Source organism: Nycticebus coucang, chromosome 9 (assembly GCF_027406575.1).
Source record: "Nycticebus coucang isolate mNycCou1 chromosome 9, mNycCou1.pri, whole genome shotgun sequence".
Taxonomy (NCBI): Eukaryota; Metazoa; Chordata; class Mammalia; order Primates; family Lorisidae; genus Nycticebus; species Nycticebus coucang.
In genome coordinates, this window is record NC_069788.1 from 93,722,158 (window position 1) to 93,739,036 (window position 16,879).

At 44.7% G+C, this 16,879-nt stretch overlaps 1 protein-coding gene, 1 non-coding gene and 1 pseudogene across 7 annotated transcripts in view; 1 reads left to right on the forward strand and 2 right to left on the reverse strand.

The window, feature by feature from the left end:
• The window catches only part of TTC7B (tetratricopeptide repeat domain 7B), a 265,477-nt gene that overhangs the window by 141,222 nt on the left and 107,376 nt on the right, over positions 1–16,879 (forward strand). For all 6 annotated transcript variants that reach the window (XM_053601954.1, XM_053601955.1, XM_053601957.1 and 3 more), the window contains 3 exons: positions 11,456–11,539; positions 12,329–12,433; positions 14,269–14,386. In XM_053601954.1, coding sequence (XP_053457929.1) covers positions 11,456–11,539; positions 12,329–12,433; positions 14,269–14,386 — 307 coding nt within the window. The remainder of the gene's footprint in view (positions 1–11,455; positions 11,540–12,328; positions 12,434–14,268; positions 14,387–16,879) is intronic.
• Positions 3,624–3,685, reverse strand: LOC128595135 (U7 small nuclear RNA). The gene has a single exon (XR_008382804.1). It is a non-coding gene; the product is annotated as a U7 small nuclear RNA (small nuclear RNA).
• On the reverse strand, positions 5,865–7,239 carry LOC128593802 (phosphoglycerate kinase 1-like; annotated as a pseudogene).

The window sequence follows — 16,879 nt, forward strand, 5'->3', positions numbered from 1 at the left end:
TGTGCATTTGTACCTCAGGTCTGCTACATTGCATGCTGAGTATGAACTTGAGTGGATTTCTTTACCTCTCTAAATTTGTCCCCATGTATAGAAAACACAGGTATTAGTAGGGTTACTGTGAGGATTAAAGAGATAGTTTACCTGGGTATGGGCTGTGTACTCATAATACCAACTACTTGGGGGACTGAAGTGGGAGAATTGTTTGAACCCAGGAGTTCAAGACCAGCCTGCACCACAACATAGTGAGACAGTCTCTATAGGTAGATTGAGTATGCAAAGTGCATGTTACTATTGATGATATTAGTAATCTGCTTTCTAATGTAACAGTCACCTCTGTAATAACTCCAGCAGATGATTCTTGATCCTTATATAGGGAAGTATCTACTGGATAGTGAAAAAAAACTCAGCCTTGAAGTTAGGCAGATCTGGGTTTAAATCCTGTTTCTACCCTTTTCTAGCTGTGGGACTTCAGGAAAGATACTAGCCACTCTGAGCTTCTGACTTCAGAGATTGTTACGAAGCTCAGCAAGATCACAGATAAAAAGTAGCCAGGATAAGTCTTGGTATGTAATATTTACCATCCCATTCCTCTTTGGTTATTAGAAAGAATTGATATTATTCTATTTCTTTGGAGCAATAGGGCAAATTCCAGTCCTACCTCAATGACAGCCCATCAAATTTTTGAGCACAGTTGTCATGCTGGCTTCTTTTTTCTAGTATAAAGTGCCCCCAATTCCTTTAAGAGTTTGCAAACTGTTTCTATAAAGGACCAGATGCTAAGTATTTTAAGCTTCAAAGCCCAAGAGGCAAAATGAAGAATATTGTGTAGTTATAACAAGAAAGAAAACTTTCCACAACTTTATATAATATAGATCCATTAATGAGAAGAATAGAATTGTTTACAGAGGGAAGGGGATAACATTTTGCTTTATTTATTTTTATTTGTTTATTTATTTCTGAGACAGAGTCTTACTTTGTCACCCTGGGTAGAGTGCTGTGGCATCACAGCTCACAGCAACCTCCAACTTTTAAACTTAAGTGGTCCTCTTGCCTCAGTCTCCTGAGTAGCTGGGACTACAGGCACCCGCTACAACTCCTTGCTATTTTTTAGAGATGGGGTCTCTCTCTGGCTCAGGATGGTTTGGAACTTGTGAGCTCAGGTGATCCACTCTTCTCTGCCTCTCAGAGTGCTAGGATTACAGGCGTGAGCCACCGTACCCGGCTCCATTTTGTTTAATTTATGTTCAAAGTTGGTATTTCTTATCACCAAATGTTCAGCCATCAAAATGATTTTTAGTTTTTGGGCTCTATGAAAACAGACCACAGGTCAGACTGGACCCTTGGGTCATAGTTTAGCAATCCCTGCTTCAGGCCTCCCTGATTGCCACCACCTCCAGAGTCTTTGTGGTGCTTCATTGTTTGTGGCCTTCCTTAAAGGATGTCCCGAAGAGTGGATCTAACTCTTCACCTTTCATTGGAGCATTTGTCATGCCCTTCTCTGAGGCACGTGCCTGTGGGCTGCCTTCTCTCCTTCCTCCTTACTTCTCCCTTAGTCCTTCAGGATGAAGCCAGAGCCGTAGTTGAAGGGTTAAAATCCTGGTGCTACAGCCAGGGGGAGACACTGGAAACAAAGACCAAAAGGGGAGTGGCAACTGAGGTAGAGGAATAGAATTCCCATTTCTTGAATTTAGTACATTTCAAAAGGATAACAAAGAACAGCTACATCAGCAAAGAGCAGATGGAGTAATCTTTGAGTAGGACCCTGGAGACCCTTTACTCAGTGTGTGAGCTTGGTCTAGTTGCCTCATATATTTGAGAGAATAGCATGCCAGAGAATCGAATCCACTGTTCAGATTCTGTAATAAAGTTTGTGACCTTTGGAAAACAACCCACTCTCTCCTCCTCCCACTGTGACCGGAGGCAATGATATCCTTTAATTTAAGCATTTGCAAAAGCAATGAAATTCTGAGAATCCTCTGCTTGGAGCAGTGTTGCTGTTTCAAAGCAAATGAGGAATGGGCAGGGATAGGGCATGGATGCAATTTGCTCTATTTTATTTCCAATATAAGGGGAGGAAACTCGAGCAAACTTTGATGTCTGTGTTTTCTCATAACTCAGGGTAGGGTGGGGGAGGGAGGGAAGGGAGCCCTTTCTTTGTAGCTGTGAGCCCCATAAGTCTGCTTTTTTGGAAGCTTTTCCTGGACCCAGGTTCCTGTAGAGTAGATCTCTCAAATTCTGTTTCAATTTGTACTTTTATTTTTAGTTAATTTAGAAATAAGAGCTCTGAACTGAGCATCATGAGAGCTGGGTTCTAATTCCGGTTCTGCCCCTGTATGTGGGCCTACCCTGCAGGTCTTAGTTTCCACAAGTAAGTATGGGACCATATAATCTCAAATTATAGAGATGATTGTGTCATTCTGTGGTTCTTAGCTAATGGTTTAAAATGTATGGATAGCTTAGTTTTTCATTGCTAAAAGTTAAGGAAATAAAATAATATTCATGTACCATGTTAAGATTTTTTTTAAAAAACCACCATTACAAAACCGTAAAGAATTAGTTGTTAACCAGCTTATTAAGTATATTGTGATACAGAAAAGAAAATCTTCCTAACCAGTTGAAGGATCTATGTTATGAGAACTTTTAGGATATTGCCAATCTATCTGTCCACAGAGGTGAATAAGTAAGACACAGTTAATTATGTTAGTTGTTCTCTTTGAATAGTGATGAATTTAGCCTTCAGGCTAAATGTGAGAGGTACATGATTATTTTATTTCTGCCCCCTCCCCCGTGGTTTTAGATGCCAAATCTCACTCTTGAATTCTAAAAATAGACTTTGGCTTCTCTTTGCCTGTGGTATTATACAGCTGTCACTGCCACACACCAGTTTGTGTAATTGGTCTTTGCAACCTAGGAGGGTGATTGCTAAATCCCTTTCTTATCCCAGAAGAGCTTCTAATTCCTTGAGCCCCCTCAAAAAATGGCTGATATATGAAAAGCCTGAAGTCAGAGACTTGGAAGGCATAAGCTTTTGCTACCAAAAGGAAACATTTTTGCAAGTGACATTTCAACTACCACTCAAATGATTAGGATGCCATTTAGAGTCTAATTATTGTTCTACCAAATATTCCTGGTATTAAATGAATGTTATCTGGGATTTAGAGAGGTGGCAGTCATGTGGTTACAGCAAACGGACCTATCTTTTGGTAGAAATAATACTGCTGCCAAATACATCTTCTTTTCTTGTGAGGGAGGAGATCTGGAGATGTCACTTGCTGTTATGTGCGAGTGACTCAGGGATCTGCAGCTCTGGATTGGCGTCCACAGCCCTTCCTCCTGGGCCCATGCTGCCATCTCTCCACTGGATACCACAAGTGAAAAAGGGCCAGAATCTAGCTCTTTCCACTCAAAGGCTCCTATTCACTCTTCCTTTGCTGTCCAGTGGCACGTCTACCCCCATTCCCATGAGTTCTCCTTGTCTCCCTCAGGCCCCACTCAGAACTCTGGGAGATCTGCCGCCACTCTGTTTCAGAAAAGCAACATCAACAGCCAGCACATCTGTGGCATTCACGCTGGTCTAGACTCTTGTGAGCATTTTACACGTATTTCTTCATTTTTTTCCCCATGGGAGTCTTTTGGTACAAACCGGAAAACCTTCTAGACAAATTCTGAATGAGCTATAACAGTTACTGCTTCATTTAACCCCCGTTACAACCAGTGGCTGGTAAGTAAGGAGCTTAGATTAAGCCTGGGCATTCTGGCCCTAGGGCTGTTCCTTCACCACGTGACTACTCTCTTACCACCTGGGTGATGTAATGCAGCATCCTATGTGCTCCCCTTGTATGAAACACCTGCCATCTTTTGAAAAGTCCATTTTCATCAGTATTACTTTTTTACTGGAACCATTATTAAAATGTGAATGCTTTTATTTTATTTTAGGAACATATATTCTGTTCCCAACCTGCCCACAGCTTTACAACTGGATATTTCTACTCTACTATACATATATCTGATCGAGAGGGGTCCTTAAAAGGGATAGGCAAAAAGGTTTGGGGGAACCAAATCCCTATTCTAAGGGGCAAATGTAGTGGGTAGTAAATGCCCCCAGGGACAAACCAAGTTCCTTTTTATCATAAGTGCATTCTTTGGGAGAGAGTCTCCTTTTGTGATGGAGGTATAGTTGGCCTAAGCTGCTCAGGGGTTTATATAATCTTTGTGTTTGCGGAAACATAAGGCAGGACATGTTATATATCCAGGCAATATGCTTGGCATCAAGATTTCGGGAGCATCTAAAGCTGTCTGGGCACTTTTTCAGAGCGGTTGCGTCGTCGCTGTGTGTCATAAGACGCCAAGAGCCTGCGGGAAGGTAGAGCTCACACACCTCTGAACTGGGGCAAAGGGCTAATTTGTAATTGTTGACCTGGATTTTCTAACTCACTTTATATAAGGCACTCCTATAGCTTCTTATGGGATATGGGTTGTTATCATTACGAGAAAGAAGTCCATGTGAGGGGACTGTTAAAATTGCTACATGTATAGGAAATGTGTTACCCAAGAGATCTTTGTCAGAGTGAGACCTTTGGCATGGGCTGGAAACATGACATCACGGCTTTCATGGTGCCGGTAGCTATCATGGGATCAGTAAAGCTTCCTGACAATTCTGCAAGCTGAAAACATCTTGCAGTCCTTAGGAGCCTCAGAGATCTCAGGAAGGCTTCAGGAGCAGGGTGACCCAATAGCAGTAAATAATACAGGGAACATGTGGCCTTTTGAAGGGCCTTTTATTTAGCTATACTTTGCTTTATGTGGCATAAGTGGGCCTGGTCAGTTGTGTGAATGGCATATCTGTAATTAAGTCTTAGAGGCAGTCTTGTGGTTAAGAGCTCAGACTCTGGAATCAGACTACTCAATTGACCACCTGAGACCCTGAGTCGTCACTGAACACTTTGGTGCTTCAGTTTCCTTGCCTGCAAATGGATGACAATGACAGTACCTGCCTTGTCTTTTGTAGGGTCGTTAGGTTGACCATGTGAGGCAACACTCATAAAGCAATTTAAAGTGGTACCTAACTATATAGTACACGTTGCCAAAAAAATTGTTCAAGAGGGCGGCGCCTGTGGCTCAGTCGGTAGGGCGCCGGCCCCATATACCGAGGGTGGCGGGTTCAAACCCGGCCCCGGCCAAACTGCAACCAAAAAATAGCCAGGCGTTGTGGCGGGCGCCTGTAGTCCCAGCTACTCGGGAGGCTGAGGCAAGAGAATCGCTTAAGCCCAGGAGTTGGAGATTGCTGTGAGCTGTGTGAGGCCACGGCACTCTACCGAGGGCCATAAAATGAGACTCTGTCTTTACAAAAAAAAAAAAATTGTTCAAGAAATAAGTAATAAACATACATTCTAGTCCATTTCCATAAAGTTGTGACCTATTTTCCAGGGCCTCAGATGGAATCCTTTTTCTTTTTTCCAGTTTCAATGGATATTTTTATTGTTTATTTAACAGATTATGGACTTCGTCTCCCTACCTTCAACTGGAATTCATCTTGTTTCCATGCTGAGTAGTGAAACAGTGACAAAACTAATCAGAATAAGCTACTTCAAAAAGAGAACTAAGCTAACTAACACAACTCACTTTCTTTTGACAGGCCAAATATAAATATTTGCACTCTAGAGTGCACAACGGTTTAGTCACTAAGAAATTCAAACAGGATCTTGAAGAATATAGGCCAATCCAGGGTGCAGTAAAGATGAGTTGAGATGCTGTGCAACTGTTTTTAAGTTCCTGGCACTGCAGCTCTTGGACAATACCTAAATCTTGACATGAAGGAGGTTTCAGCTAATGCCAAGTAGAAATGCAGAAAACAGTACGTTGACTTAGCAGCTGTGCACAGGAACCAAAAGGCAGGGAAGTACTAAATATTTCTTGGCCTCCACCCCAGGAAGGACTTTATCTTCTAGGAGCTCTAAACTGGCACACACATCCCAGTGCTCACATGGCTGACTTCATCCTCCATGTTCCATTTGGTACAGCAAGTGGCAGTGTCTCCACCACCTATGATGGTGATGCAGCCTCTAGAAGTGGCTTTCATGACCTCATCCATGAGGGCTTTGGTTCCCTGGGCAAAAGCTTCCCATTCAAATACCCCTACAGGTCCATTCCATACAATCTGCTTAGCCTGAGAGACGGCTTCAGCGTACTTCTTGCTGCTCTCAGGACCATCCAGCCATCAGGTATGCCAGAATCCACAGTGGCTTGGCCAGCATGGCATTCTCATCAAACTTGTCAGCAGTGACAAAGTCAATGGGCAAGGTGATTTTCACACCATTTTTCTCAGCTTTGGCTATTTGGTCTTTGACAATCTTGGCTCCTTCTTCATCAGAGAAGTGCCATTCTCCATGTTGTTGAGCACTTTAAGGAAGGTAAAAGCCATTCCACCACCAATATTCATTTCATTGACTTTGTCCAGCATATTATTGATCAGCTGGATCTTATCTGCAACTTTAGCTCTGCCCAAGATGGCCAGGAAGGATCACTCTGGGCTCTCCAAGGTAGTTACAAAGTAGTTCAGTTCCTTCTTCATCAAAAAACCACTAGCCTTCTCTGGCAGATTAACTCCCACCATGGAGCTGTGGGCTCTGTGAGCAGTGCCAAAAGCACCGTTGACATAGACATCCCCTAGCTTGGAAAGTGAAGCTCGAAAAGCTTCTATTTGGGCTTGGTCAGCTTTAACCTTGTTCCCAGAAGCATCTTTTCCCTTCCCTTCTTCCTCTACATGAAAGCAGAGGATCTCAGGGCGGTGCCTATGGCTCAAAGGGGTAGGGTGCCGGCCCCATATGCCAGAGTGGTGGGTTCAAACCCAGCCCTGGCCAAAAACTGAAAGCAGAGGTTCTCTAGTAGGATAACAGACCCAGCAGCTGGGTTGGCACAGGCTTCCTCCACCTCTGGACCTACACAGTCCTTCAAGAACAGAGCATCCTTGCTCAGCAAAGATTTGAGTTCTAGAGCAACTGGCTCTAAGGAATACTTGTCAGGCATGAGGACACTGTCAGGCCACCCCAGATGGCTCATAAGTGCAACTGACTTGGCTCCACTGTCCAGGCAGAATTTGATACTTGGGACTGCAGCTTTGATCCTCCGGTTGTTCGTTATCTGGTTGTTCTTCATGGGAATGTTGAAGTCCACTCTCATAACGACCCACTTCCCCTTCACATCTAGCTTGTCCAGAGTCAGCTTGCTAGAAAGTGACATTTTGGCAATACAGCGTGTATGAGAGGCTGGGGGGACTCAGAACCAGCGGAAAACGCAGCCAACGTGCACACAGGATGCGTGTAAAATGCTGAGTCCCTTAGTGATCTGGAGTCCTTTTTTTTTTAAATGAAGAAACATTTTGTAAAGTAGATATTCATTTCTGACATAATGCATGATAAATTTGAGTGTGCATCTGTTGAATTTGGTAAGGTGATAGGTATTATACTATTTGTTGTATTTTCTTTCTTAACATGAGAATATTAAAATTTTTAAAGAAATATGGTTAACCATTATATGGCACATACTAGCCTGTATCTGAGGTACTGTTTCTTGTTGCTTTATATGTATGAACAAGCTTAATCTCCCTGATTACACTCTGCATTAATTACTATCATATTTGTCCTTTCACATTACATGGTGTGGAGACTAGGTTTAGAGCAATTAATTGGCTTATCCAGATTCACACACCTAATCTGTGCTGGCGCTTAGATTCTTTGAACTCTCTATTCTAAGGGACTCTTGGGCAAAAGCTATACAACAGCTCGCTAGGGGCTGGAAGGTAGGGTGTCACAGAAGGGTCTGAAGTGTTTGATTAGTGTACCTTCAGGGCCTTGGTTGTAGGTGACAGAACCTGACTTGTTAAATGAAGCAGAAAAGTAGTTTATACATCTGTACTGCTTAGCCCCCAGGAGCTGCAGGAGGCCACCTAGTAGACTTGAGCAGAATCAGGAAGGCCAGCCACCTGCTCCAGTTTGGGAGGCCACAGTTCCCTCGGAGGCCTCCACTGAATCTACTGCTACTGTGACCTACCACCCGGCCTGGCCACTGGGGATAAGTCCAGCAGCCCCTCCCCCTGCCTAGCTGCCTGTGGATTGAAAGCCCTGTTGGGAGCATGTGACCCCCAACACCCATGTCATGTGACACGCTCCTATGCTTCCTTTCTTGGGGGTGCCCACTCCCCCTTGCAGAAATCAGAAGAGTTTTGAAGTGATAAGCAATCAAAATGGCAAGTGTCCTCTCCTCTGGGGGCTTCACCTAGATGCTGCCCAAGTCCCCTCTCAGCCGTAGGATTCTGTGATTCGACTTCTCATGTGGGCGAGGGCTGCCGTCCCTTGCTGTACCACCTGGACTGGAGCTCTACACCAATTAGGCTTTCAGCAAATGTTTTTCCGCAGAATATAATAAGTATGTTAGCCTTTGGCACAAAAGAAAATAAGGATGCACACTTATTTATAGCATCTAGCTTTTTGATTCAGAACAGACTGTTTCAGCTATTGAACTCCTTTTGTTGATCAGGAAAACAGTTGATATTTATCATTCCTCTTAGCAAAAGAAGGAAGAAAAAGCATTTAAACATTTAAATGTTTCTGTGTATATATTTAAGTACTTAGTGGTGTGGTGCTATTGCAATGAATTAGTGGAATAGGGTTGTTAGAACAAACCACATTTTTGATCCACAGCCACCCTCTTCTCTCCACGTAGCAGCTCCTTTGCCTAATTTCAGCCACTGTGATTATGAGGGTCCTTTCCTCCTCCTCCGTCATCTCTCACCCCGTCCTCGAAGTTGGTTTCCGAGCAGTTGGCTTTGCACTGCTTGCCATCCTCTATGTCACACCTGTCCCCTGACCTGCTCCCAGCCCAGGCCCCCCACACCTGGTCAGGCCTCCTCCCTGCCAGTCTGGCCTACTTGATCCTCTCAGCAGGCTGCCTCTGTTTTCCCCTTGGTGCTCCTTAAAGGCAGCCATAGCTTCCTGTTGCTTCTCTGCGCAGCAGTGCACTTCAGAGGGCTCTGGGGTCAGGTTCAGGTCCCAGCTCTGCCATGTAGTGTCTATACCAGGTGTATCCAGATGTAATTAACAAAACTGAGATACAGTGGCTTAACCAAATAGGAGTTTATCTTCTCCCTCACCGAGCAGGTCTGGTGAGCGGCTGCAGCCCCAGGCCATGCAGCAGCTGCTGCCTCCAGACATCAGGCCAGCCTCTGTCTGTTTCTGCTCAGTCATTCTAGTGGGTGGCTTGTGTCCTCACGCATGTCTCCTCCAGCTTTGAAGGGGCAGAGCTGTGGGCAATGTGTGTGCGGGGGGAAATGCCCTCCTCTCGGGGGAGACCTCACCCAGCCTCTCTGCAACATCTCAGTGCCCAGAATGAGCCACACGTCCACGTGTGCTTTTAGCTGAGTCCGTTGCCAGTGTCCCTTCACTTGGGATCTTGGGATTCCTGCCCTGTACCATCACCGGTGTGTAATAGATGCTTACTGCTTTGCTTTTTGATATATTTTTGTTAGGGTAGGTTTTCACAGTAAACCAATTAGCATAATATTTGCTATGACCTTTTCTGTAAATATTATTTAAAATTTTGGAATTCTTTTCTCTTCCTTTTCCCACTGCGTCACTCTGCCTTTATTGTGACTTCCAGTTTGTCACCTGTACTGTGCTCCTTGTCTGTCAGCCCCCAGTGCCCTGCCCCTCCCTCCCTCACTGTCCATGAACCCTGAGTGTTCCGCCACCTTTCTCCTCTGCTCCTGGGCTGACTACCGAAGCACAAGGGAAACGGCAAAACATGCCTGGCAGGTCCTGGCCACAGGATCTGAGGTGACCCTGAAGGTGGCCTCTGTCCCCCTCAGGATGAGGTTTTTGTTGTTGTTTAAACCTTCTCTGTTCTTTTTTTTTTTTTTTTTTTTATCTCTTAGTACTATTCCTTTTTCTTCTTCCCCCTCCCCACTGTTTTATTTTCCTTCCAGCAGCCAGAGGGACAGCTGGGCAGGACAATCCCTGGGGTGTCCTGGATCAGAAGAAACCAGCCTCCACAAGAGCAGGCCTACAGGCAGGGCCCGTTTATTCCAGGGCCTGTCTCTCTCTGGTCTTCCGGGAGCTCATTTTTCTCCTCAGTTGCCTCACTCTGCCTCTTATCCCTCTTATGTTAGAGAAGGCTCAGGTGGCCCCATGAGAAAGTAAGTGCGTGGATAATTAGCCGTCCTTTGACCCAGGCCCTTCCTTCATGGCTCATCTCCCTTTTCTCTGCTCATTGGGACCCCATGCCCTGTGTCCTCCAGTACACCCCAAAACCACCCCGTGGGGCTTGGTCACCCTCTGTGTCTTGACACTGCTGCAGCCTCTCCCACCTGAGATTCCCCCTTTTACTTGCCTTTCTGGGTCCCTTTCTCCCCCTTTCCCTTGAATAGAGATGTTCCCCACGGTTCCAGCCCTGCTGCTCTCTCTTGGAATACTCTTCTGGGGCGATCTGATCTCTTCCAGTAGTATCTCACAAAAAGCATACATTGGAGAAAATAGATGGTATTTTTCTTGAGGTTTGTGATGGTCTCTAATGGTCTCCAGCAAAATCATCACGATACTTGAAGCACACTATCTTACATACTAAACTCATAAATGACCACTTTCTTCCCCTTCGCACTTCATTCTAAAAAATTCCCTCTCTCTCCTTCTTTCTCTTATTAAACACACGCATGCACCCGTACACGCCGCCTGTGGCGTGGGTCTGCTCCTGCGTATCCAAGCTGGGGACTCTGGGGACTCCTTCAGTCCCCGTGCATCCCTGCTGACTCTGACTCAAAGAGTCTTCTGGGTTCCAAAGCTCTGCACCTTTCTGTCGTGGTTCTTGGCTAGCCTCCACTGTGGTCTGCAGGCTCTGTGATCTTCCTGCAGCTCACATGTGATCGTGTCACTCTGTGCAGGGGTCCTTGTCAACAGAAGGGAGTCTTTTTGTAGATCACTCACCACAGACAGGCACTGTGCCAGCACTAGGGAGTCCAAGACGTCATGATTTCTTCCTTTGGTAGTTTCTCTCATGCAGTGCGGCTGGGCTGGGGAAGGCCCAGCTTAGTGACCTTTCTTCCTGGGATGCCATTCCTGGTTCCTGCCATCACGTCCCCAGTACTTTCTGTTTCCTGCCCTGGGGACGCTAGTCAGCTTTGGCCTAGTATTTGTGTTGTTTGTGGACTTGCCTCCTGCCCTGTGCGAGATACAAAGCTACTTGAGATCAGGGATCGAGTTTTAGTCAACGGTGGATCATCTTGGCCACTGGCATGGTGCTATGTGAGGGCTCCTTAGGGGATATTTGGTGGAGGCTTTTCTTTCCAGAAGGAAGCAGGTTTTGTAGAACTTCTCTTAGTGTACATAGATACAAACTCACACTTGTCCAATTGCGACACCAGCAATTTTCAGATGTCTGTATTGGTTTTTTTTTTTTTCCAAACCAGTGCTTAGAAAGAGCCATGAAGTTTGCCTTTGAGGAGTTCCACCTTTGGTACCAGTTTGCTCTGTCACTGATGGCGGCTGGAAAAGTGAGTCACTGTTTGTGATGTGCAATTGTTTATGTCGATAGTTATTGTCGTCGAATTTCATGGAATGATACAATGCCTTGTGGAAGTCTTTCAGGACTATTAGAAATTGTCCTGTCTTCTTAATGAATGATCTAATTTAATTATTTGGGGGCCAAGACAGGCCTATCACCAAGAAGATAAAGTCTGAAACATTTCCCTTTTCTTAGCCCTTGTGACTTCATCACATAAAAAGGGACATGGCTTATAGTAGAGCCAGTTCTTCACGTTGACCCTTTCACTCATTTGAGGGTGTAAACCTATTCCTGCAAGAGGAAATCTTTTGGTTAGCTTTAGCAATGTGTATATGATACTGGTTGAAAGTGTGGGTTGGTGACTGAAGGTTGGTGCTCCCTCACAGCTGAGTGCTGCAGGGCAAGTCACTTAATATCTCAGTTTCCTCTTCAGTAAAATGGAGCAGTAATGGTACCCACTTCATAGACTTGTCATTGGGTAAATGAGATAACACCCACGGTGTTTAGAATAGCATCCCTCATTGTGTACATGCTCAGTAAAGGTAGTAGCTAATGTTTTTCTTATTAATTTGGGCCATTTGGTGAATGAAGTCTGAGATACAAGATTATTTGGCTTAAGTAAATAATTATCACCTGCCCCAGACCCCTGCCTGGTTGGGCTCAAATTTGGAAAACCTCACTGAGAGGACATCTTGACTAACAGCCCCTATGGAAAAGCTTTATTATTTGGTTTTATCAAAAAAATTGAGTTTCACAGCAATAATCTCCTCTTGCCAAGTCTGCCCGTGCCGTGAAGGTGCTGAAAGAGTGTATCCGTCTGAAGCCCGGTGATGCCACCATCCCTCTCCTTGCTGCCAAGCTGTGCATGGGCTCCCTTCACTGGGTGAGTAGGGCTGCTGTCCTCTGTCCCCAGCGGGGGCTCCAGGGCATAGCTGTGCACCTTTTTTTAGGTAGAGGCGCAGAGAGAAGATGATAATAATCCATCAGCTACACAAAGACAAGGCTGTTTAGAGCCCCAGACCCCAGGCCTGGGCCCCTGGCCTGCCCAGGCCTCACCTGCCCCCCTCTCCCCCTGGAAGGAAGAGAACCAACATGTTCCTGGGACCTTCCAGGTGTTTCTTTGTCATGAAAATGTGCTGTAAGAGTAGCAGTGATAAGATAGAACTGGAATTCATACTCAGATGCATCTTGCTTTATGCGAGTAACACGGGACTGAGAAGGGATGCATTGCTGAGTTGCCTTCCCTTGGCTGGGTGGGGGGAGTGTTCCTGGAGCAGAGTCACTCTCTGCCTTAAGTGGCGTAAATACAACTCTTCTCATTTTTCTTCCCTCACATACACTTTCTTCTTCAAATATTCTTGTTCAAGTTTGAATTTGGCAATAGCCTGATTTATAACAGTTCTAGTACCTTAAAAAAAAAAATACATAATTTGAGTAGAAAATAGAAAACTCAGACTAATTGCCAAGATGATGGTATAGATAATAGCACGTACAATGGAGTTTTAATTTCTTTCACTTCATATCAAGATTAGCAATAAGAAGAATCTGCTCAAAAGACCGAGGCGTCTCGCTAACTCAGGTTTTTCACCATCATGTCCTTGCTGCTTGTTTTTTTCCGTGTATTCTTGCCCAGCAGGAGAAAGTAAGCCCTGTGAAGATAGCGTTCCACTTTTGTTCAGTTTTTGCTTGGGAAAATGTAGAAGAAAAAAAGACATTCCGAAAGAGCAGGCTTTCACCTGAAACCCACAGCTGTGAAGGCGTAATGTGGCTGTGTAGGTTTCAACAATTCGGGGCTGCAAGCAGGCAGGGGGCAGAGCAAGCAGCTCCAGGAGAGGGAGGAGGAGTGGACCAAACCTTTGGGTCTGGAACATGTCAGTGTCCACCAGGGACTGCTGCCCTCCTCCTAGGCATGGCCTTATGTATTACTGTAACATATACATCTCTAAATGCCTAAAATAAACCTTTCTTAAAAACTTTTCTGTATATTTTTTCTTGCATTTTTATTCTTAAAATTTCCAGACATCACAAAAGTCAGCAGTATATTGAACTCCCATGTACTATCACCCGGCTTCAATAATGTCAATTTTACCATACTTTGAAAGAATAAATCTTATTATTTTTGCCTCTAATGAATTGTGCAAGAGGTCTTACTGTGGGTATAGTTTACAGGTGCACATTTTCTCATTGGAATCTGCTATGTAAGGTCCATATGTTGCACATTGTAAAAGAAATAGATGGAGTTTAAACATTTTTAACAGCTTGTGGCAAAGAGAATCCAAACCTAAGTGGGGTTCTTTAGGTCTTAAAAAAAAAAAAAGAAAGAAAGGAAAGGCCCAAACATAAAACCTTCTAAGAACTTTATTCTTCACAAAAATATTTAGATCAGCTTCTGAATTCCTACAGTGCACTCTCCCTACAGACCCAACCAGTAAATAATAAACTTGAAAAAGATGGAAGCTACCAAGTATGAAAGCAACTTTGCAAAAGAAGGCAAATAGGCAATAAGGGAAACTTCGAAGAATAAAGCGAGGAAGGACTCCTGAGGACTGTTAGAGAGGCTCAGTAAAGAAAACAGAACCACCAGAGTGAGATCGGAAGGTTTGGGAGTTATTTTCCAAGTGACTCATCAGAAATCCATTTTTGGCAGCAGATGATTATGGGAACTCATGTTAGAAATTCTGCAGGTTGTTGTTGTTTTTAACTTGTCTCATTTTTCAGTTGGAAGAGGCTGAAAAGTTTGCCAAAACTGTCGTTGATGTGGGAGAGAAAACATCAGAGTTCAAGGCCAAAGGCTACTTAGCGCTGGGGCTCACATACAGTCTGCAGGCCACTGACGGTGAGAGAAGTCCCCAACCCTGTGGGAGCTGTTGGGCCGTAGGACCAGGTTGCCTGAGTCTGCCCTGCAGGATTCCTGGGGTCTCCTTCTGTCAGGACAGCACAGAAGTTGGGTCTTTGTGTGCTGTCCTGTGGGACCCTGTGTCCTCTTTCCTTGGACTGGTAAGGAGAATGGGAGAGCAGGAAGGGAGACTCTCAGGCTCTGTTCCAGGCACACTGTGCCATGAGTCCATGGGCACCTCCCAGCAGGTGCAAGATGATTCACCCACCCAGCCTTGAGGCTGCGCCCACTCTTCCACTTGGCCTAGGCTGTCTCCATGAGAAGGGATGTGGTATCTTAGGGGTACGAATGTAGAAGAGTCAATGCCAGCCCTTCTAGGAGGCTTCCCTTGACTGGTCAGGAACTGCCCCATTTGAACATTTTAATCCACAGCTAGATATACATGCAGCTCAACAGCTCACCAAATATCCAGGGCTCCCAGGGCCAGGGATTTAATACATTTTGGATGTGCTTAGAATTCTGATGGATGGACTTCTGGCTAAAAGAAGTTACTGGTTATGTTTTGTATACTTACTAAGTTTTCAATGATATATTTGCTGAAAGTACAAATTTATAAATTGTTTTTATGAACTTTTGCCATTCTTCTTTTAACATTTTGTTGTTAAATATAACACAAATAACAAAAAAAATCTCAAAAACTAATGTATAACTTAGTGAATTAGTATAAGGCAAAATATCCTCATAACCACCACTCTGCTCAGGAGACAGAACCCTGCTAGCCAGTTGGGATCCCTCCACACTCCCCTCCCACTCATGAGCTCCCTCTTCTTCTTAAGACAAAATACTATCCTGACTTTTATAATATTTCTTTTTTTCTTTATAGTTTTGTTATAGTTTATTTTTTGAGGCAGAGTCTCAAGCTGTCACCCTGGGTAGAGTGCTGTGGCATCACAGCTCACAGCAACCTCCAACTCCTGGGCTCAAGCAATTCTCCTGCCTCTGCCTCCCAAGTAGCTGGGATTACAGGCGCCCGCCACAACACCCAGCTAATTTTTGATTGCAGCCGTCATTGTTGTTTGGCGGGCCCAGGCTGGATTCTAACCTGCTAGCTCAGGTGTATGTGGCTGGCGCCTTAGCCGCTTGAGCCACAGGCGCCATGCCTGTTATAGTTTATTTTACATATTACCTCAAATCCTCCCTTCCTGTGCCCTAAAATATCAAAGACCCTGGGGAAGTTTTACAGATCAATTGCTTTATAATTTAGATTCTTTGCTCATTTATATATACGTGATATGTAGGTCACTATGAAAGTTTTCAAACACATCTGTGTTATGGTCCATTATTTCACTTCCAAGAAACACAGTTGACTGCATCTTTTCTGATTCACCCATGCAAGTTTCAACTTGTTCAGCTTATTGGTGTTGCTGGGAGGGCTTCATTTGTTTCCATCCATGTGATTTTAATTTCTTGATTTTTGTGTATCTCAAAGCTTTTTTAATGACCTGTGTATATTGGCAATACCCGGCATACTGTTTTAAATACTTTCAGTGAAAAGTGAAACAAAAAAATTTTTGAGACAGGAGTCTTAACGTCCCAGGCTTTGTCCTGGTGTCAGCCTAGTACACAGCAACCTCATACTCCTGGATTTAAGCCATCCTCCTGTCTCAGCCTCCTGAGCAGCTGGGACTACAATACCTGGTTAATTTTTCTGTTTTTAGTAGAGACGGGGTCTGGCTTTTGCTCAGGCTGATCTCAAACTCCTGAGCTCAAGAGATCCTCTCACCTTGACCAGGATTACAGGTGTGAGCCACAGCATCACATGGCCAGTGAAGAGTAAGTTTAATGCCACGTAGTTATTCATGTAAATTCTTAGTTCAGACTGTACCCCTAGGTAGCACTGTGACTTATTTGACCCTGTTGGACATCATCCTGCATTTTTTATTCAGTCAGGTCCCCTCCAAGATTCTCTCTAGCTCATCACTATTCTAAGTTAGCCCTGGGCTCTGGCCACATCTGGCCCTCTGGACCAGACTTCCACTGCTCTGGGCTGATGTCAGGCCGGGAGCTGCCCCACTGGAGCTGATAAATAAGGGCCTCCTACAGTTCCAACCATAAACAAGTTCCTCTAGGACTTTTTTTCTTGCCCCAATAAAAAGTCCCTCCTTCCTTCCTAGACAGGTTTAAGGAGGCCAGGGGAAGTGTGGGTTCACAGCCAGGTGGCCTCACAGTTTTTAAGCTGATTTTCCAGTAGCCATGTTGGGTTTGCCTGATGTATCCCTTGTGTTCGCATCAAGGTGTTAAAGGTCCTGGGCATTGCCCAGTAGGAATTAAACTGGCCTTTCCTGGCATCAAGCTAGTGTCCTTGGCCCAGGATTGTGTCTTCTCAGCACCAGAAGGAACTTCGCAGGCCATCTAGTCTAACACTATTGATGCTTGCACTCCCCTTACCAGCCTGGGAGACCCAGTCTTTACGCATGAGGTATATGCCTGCAG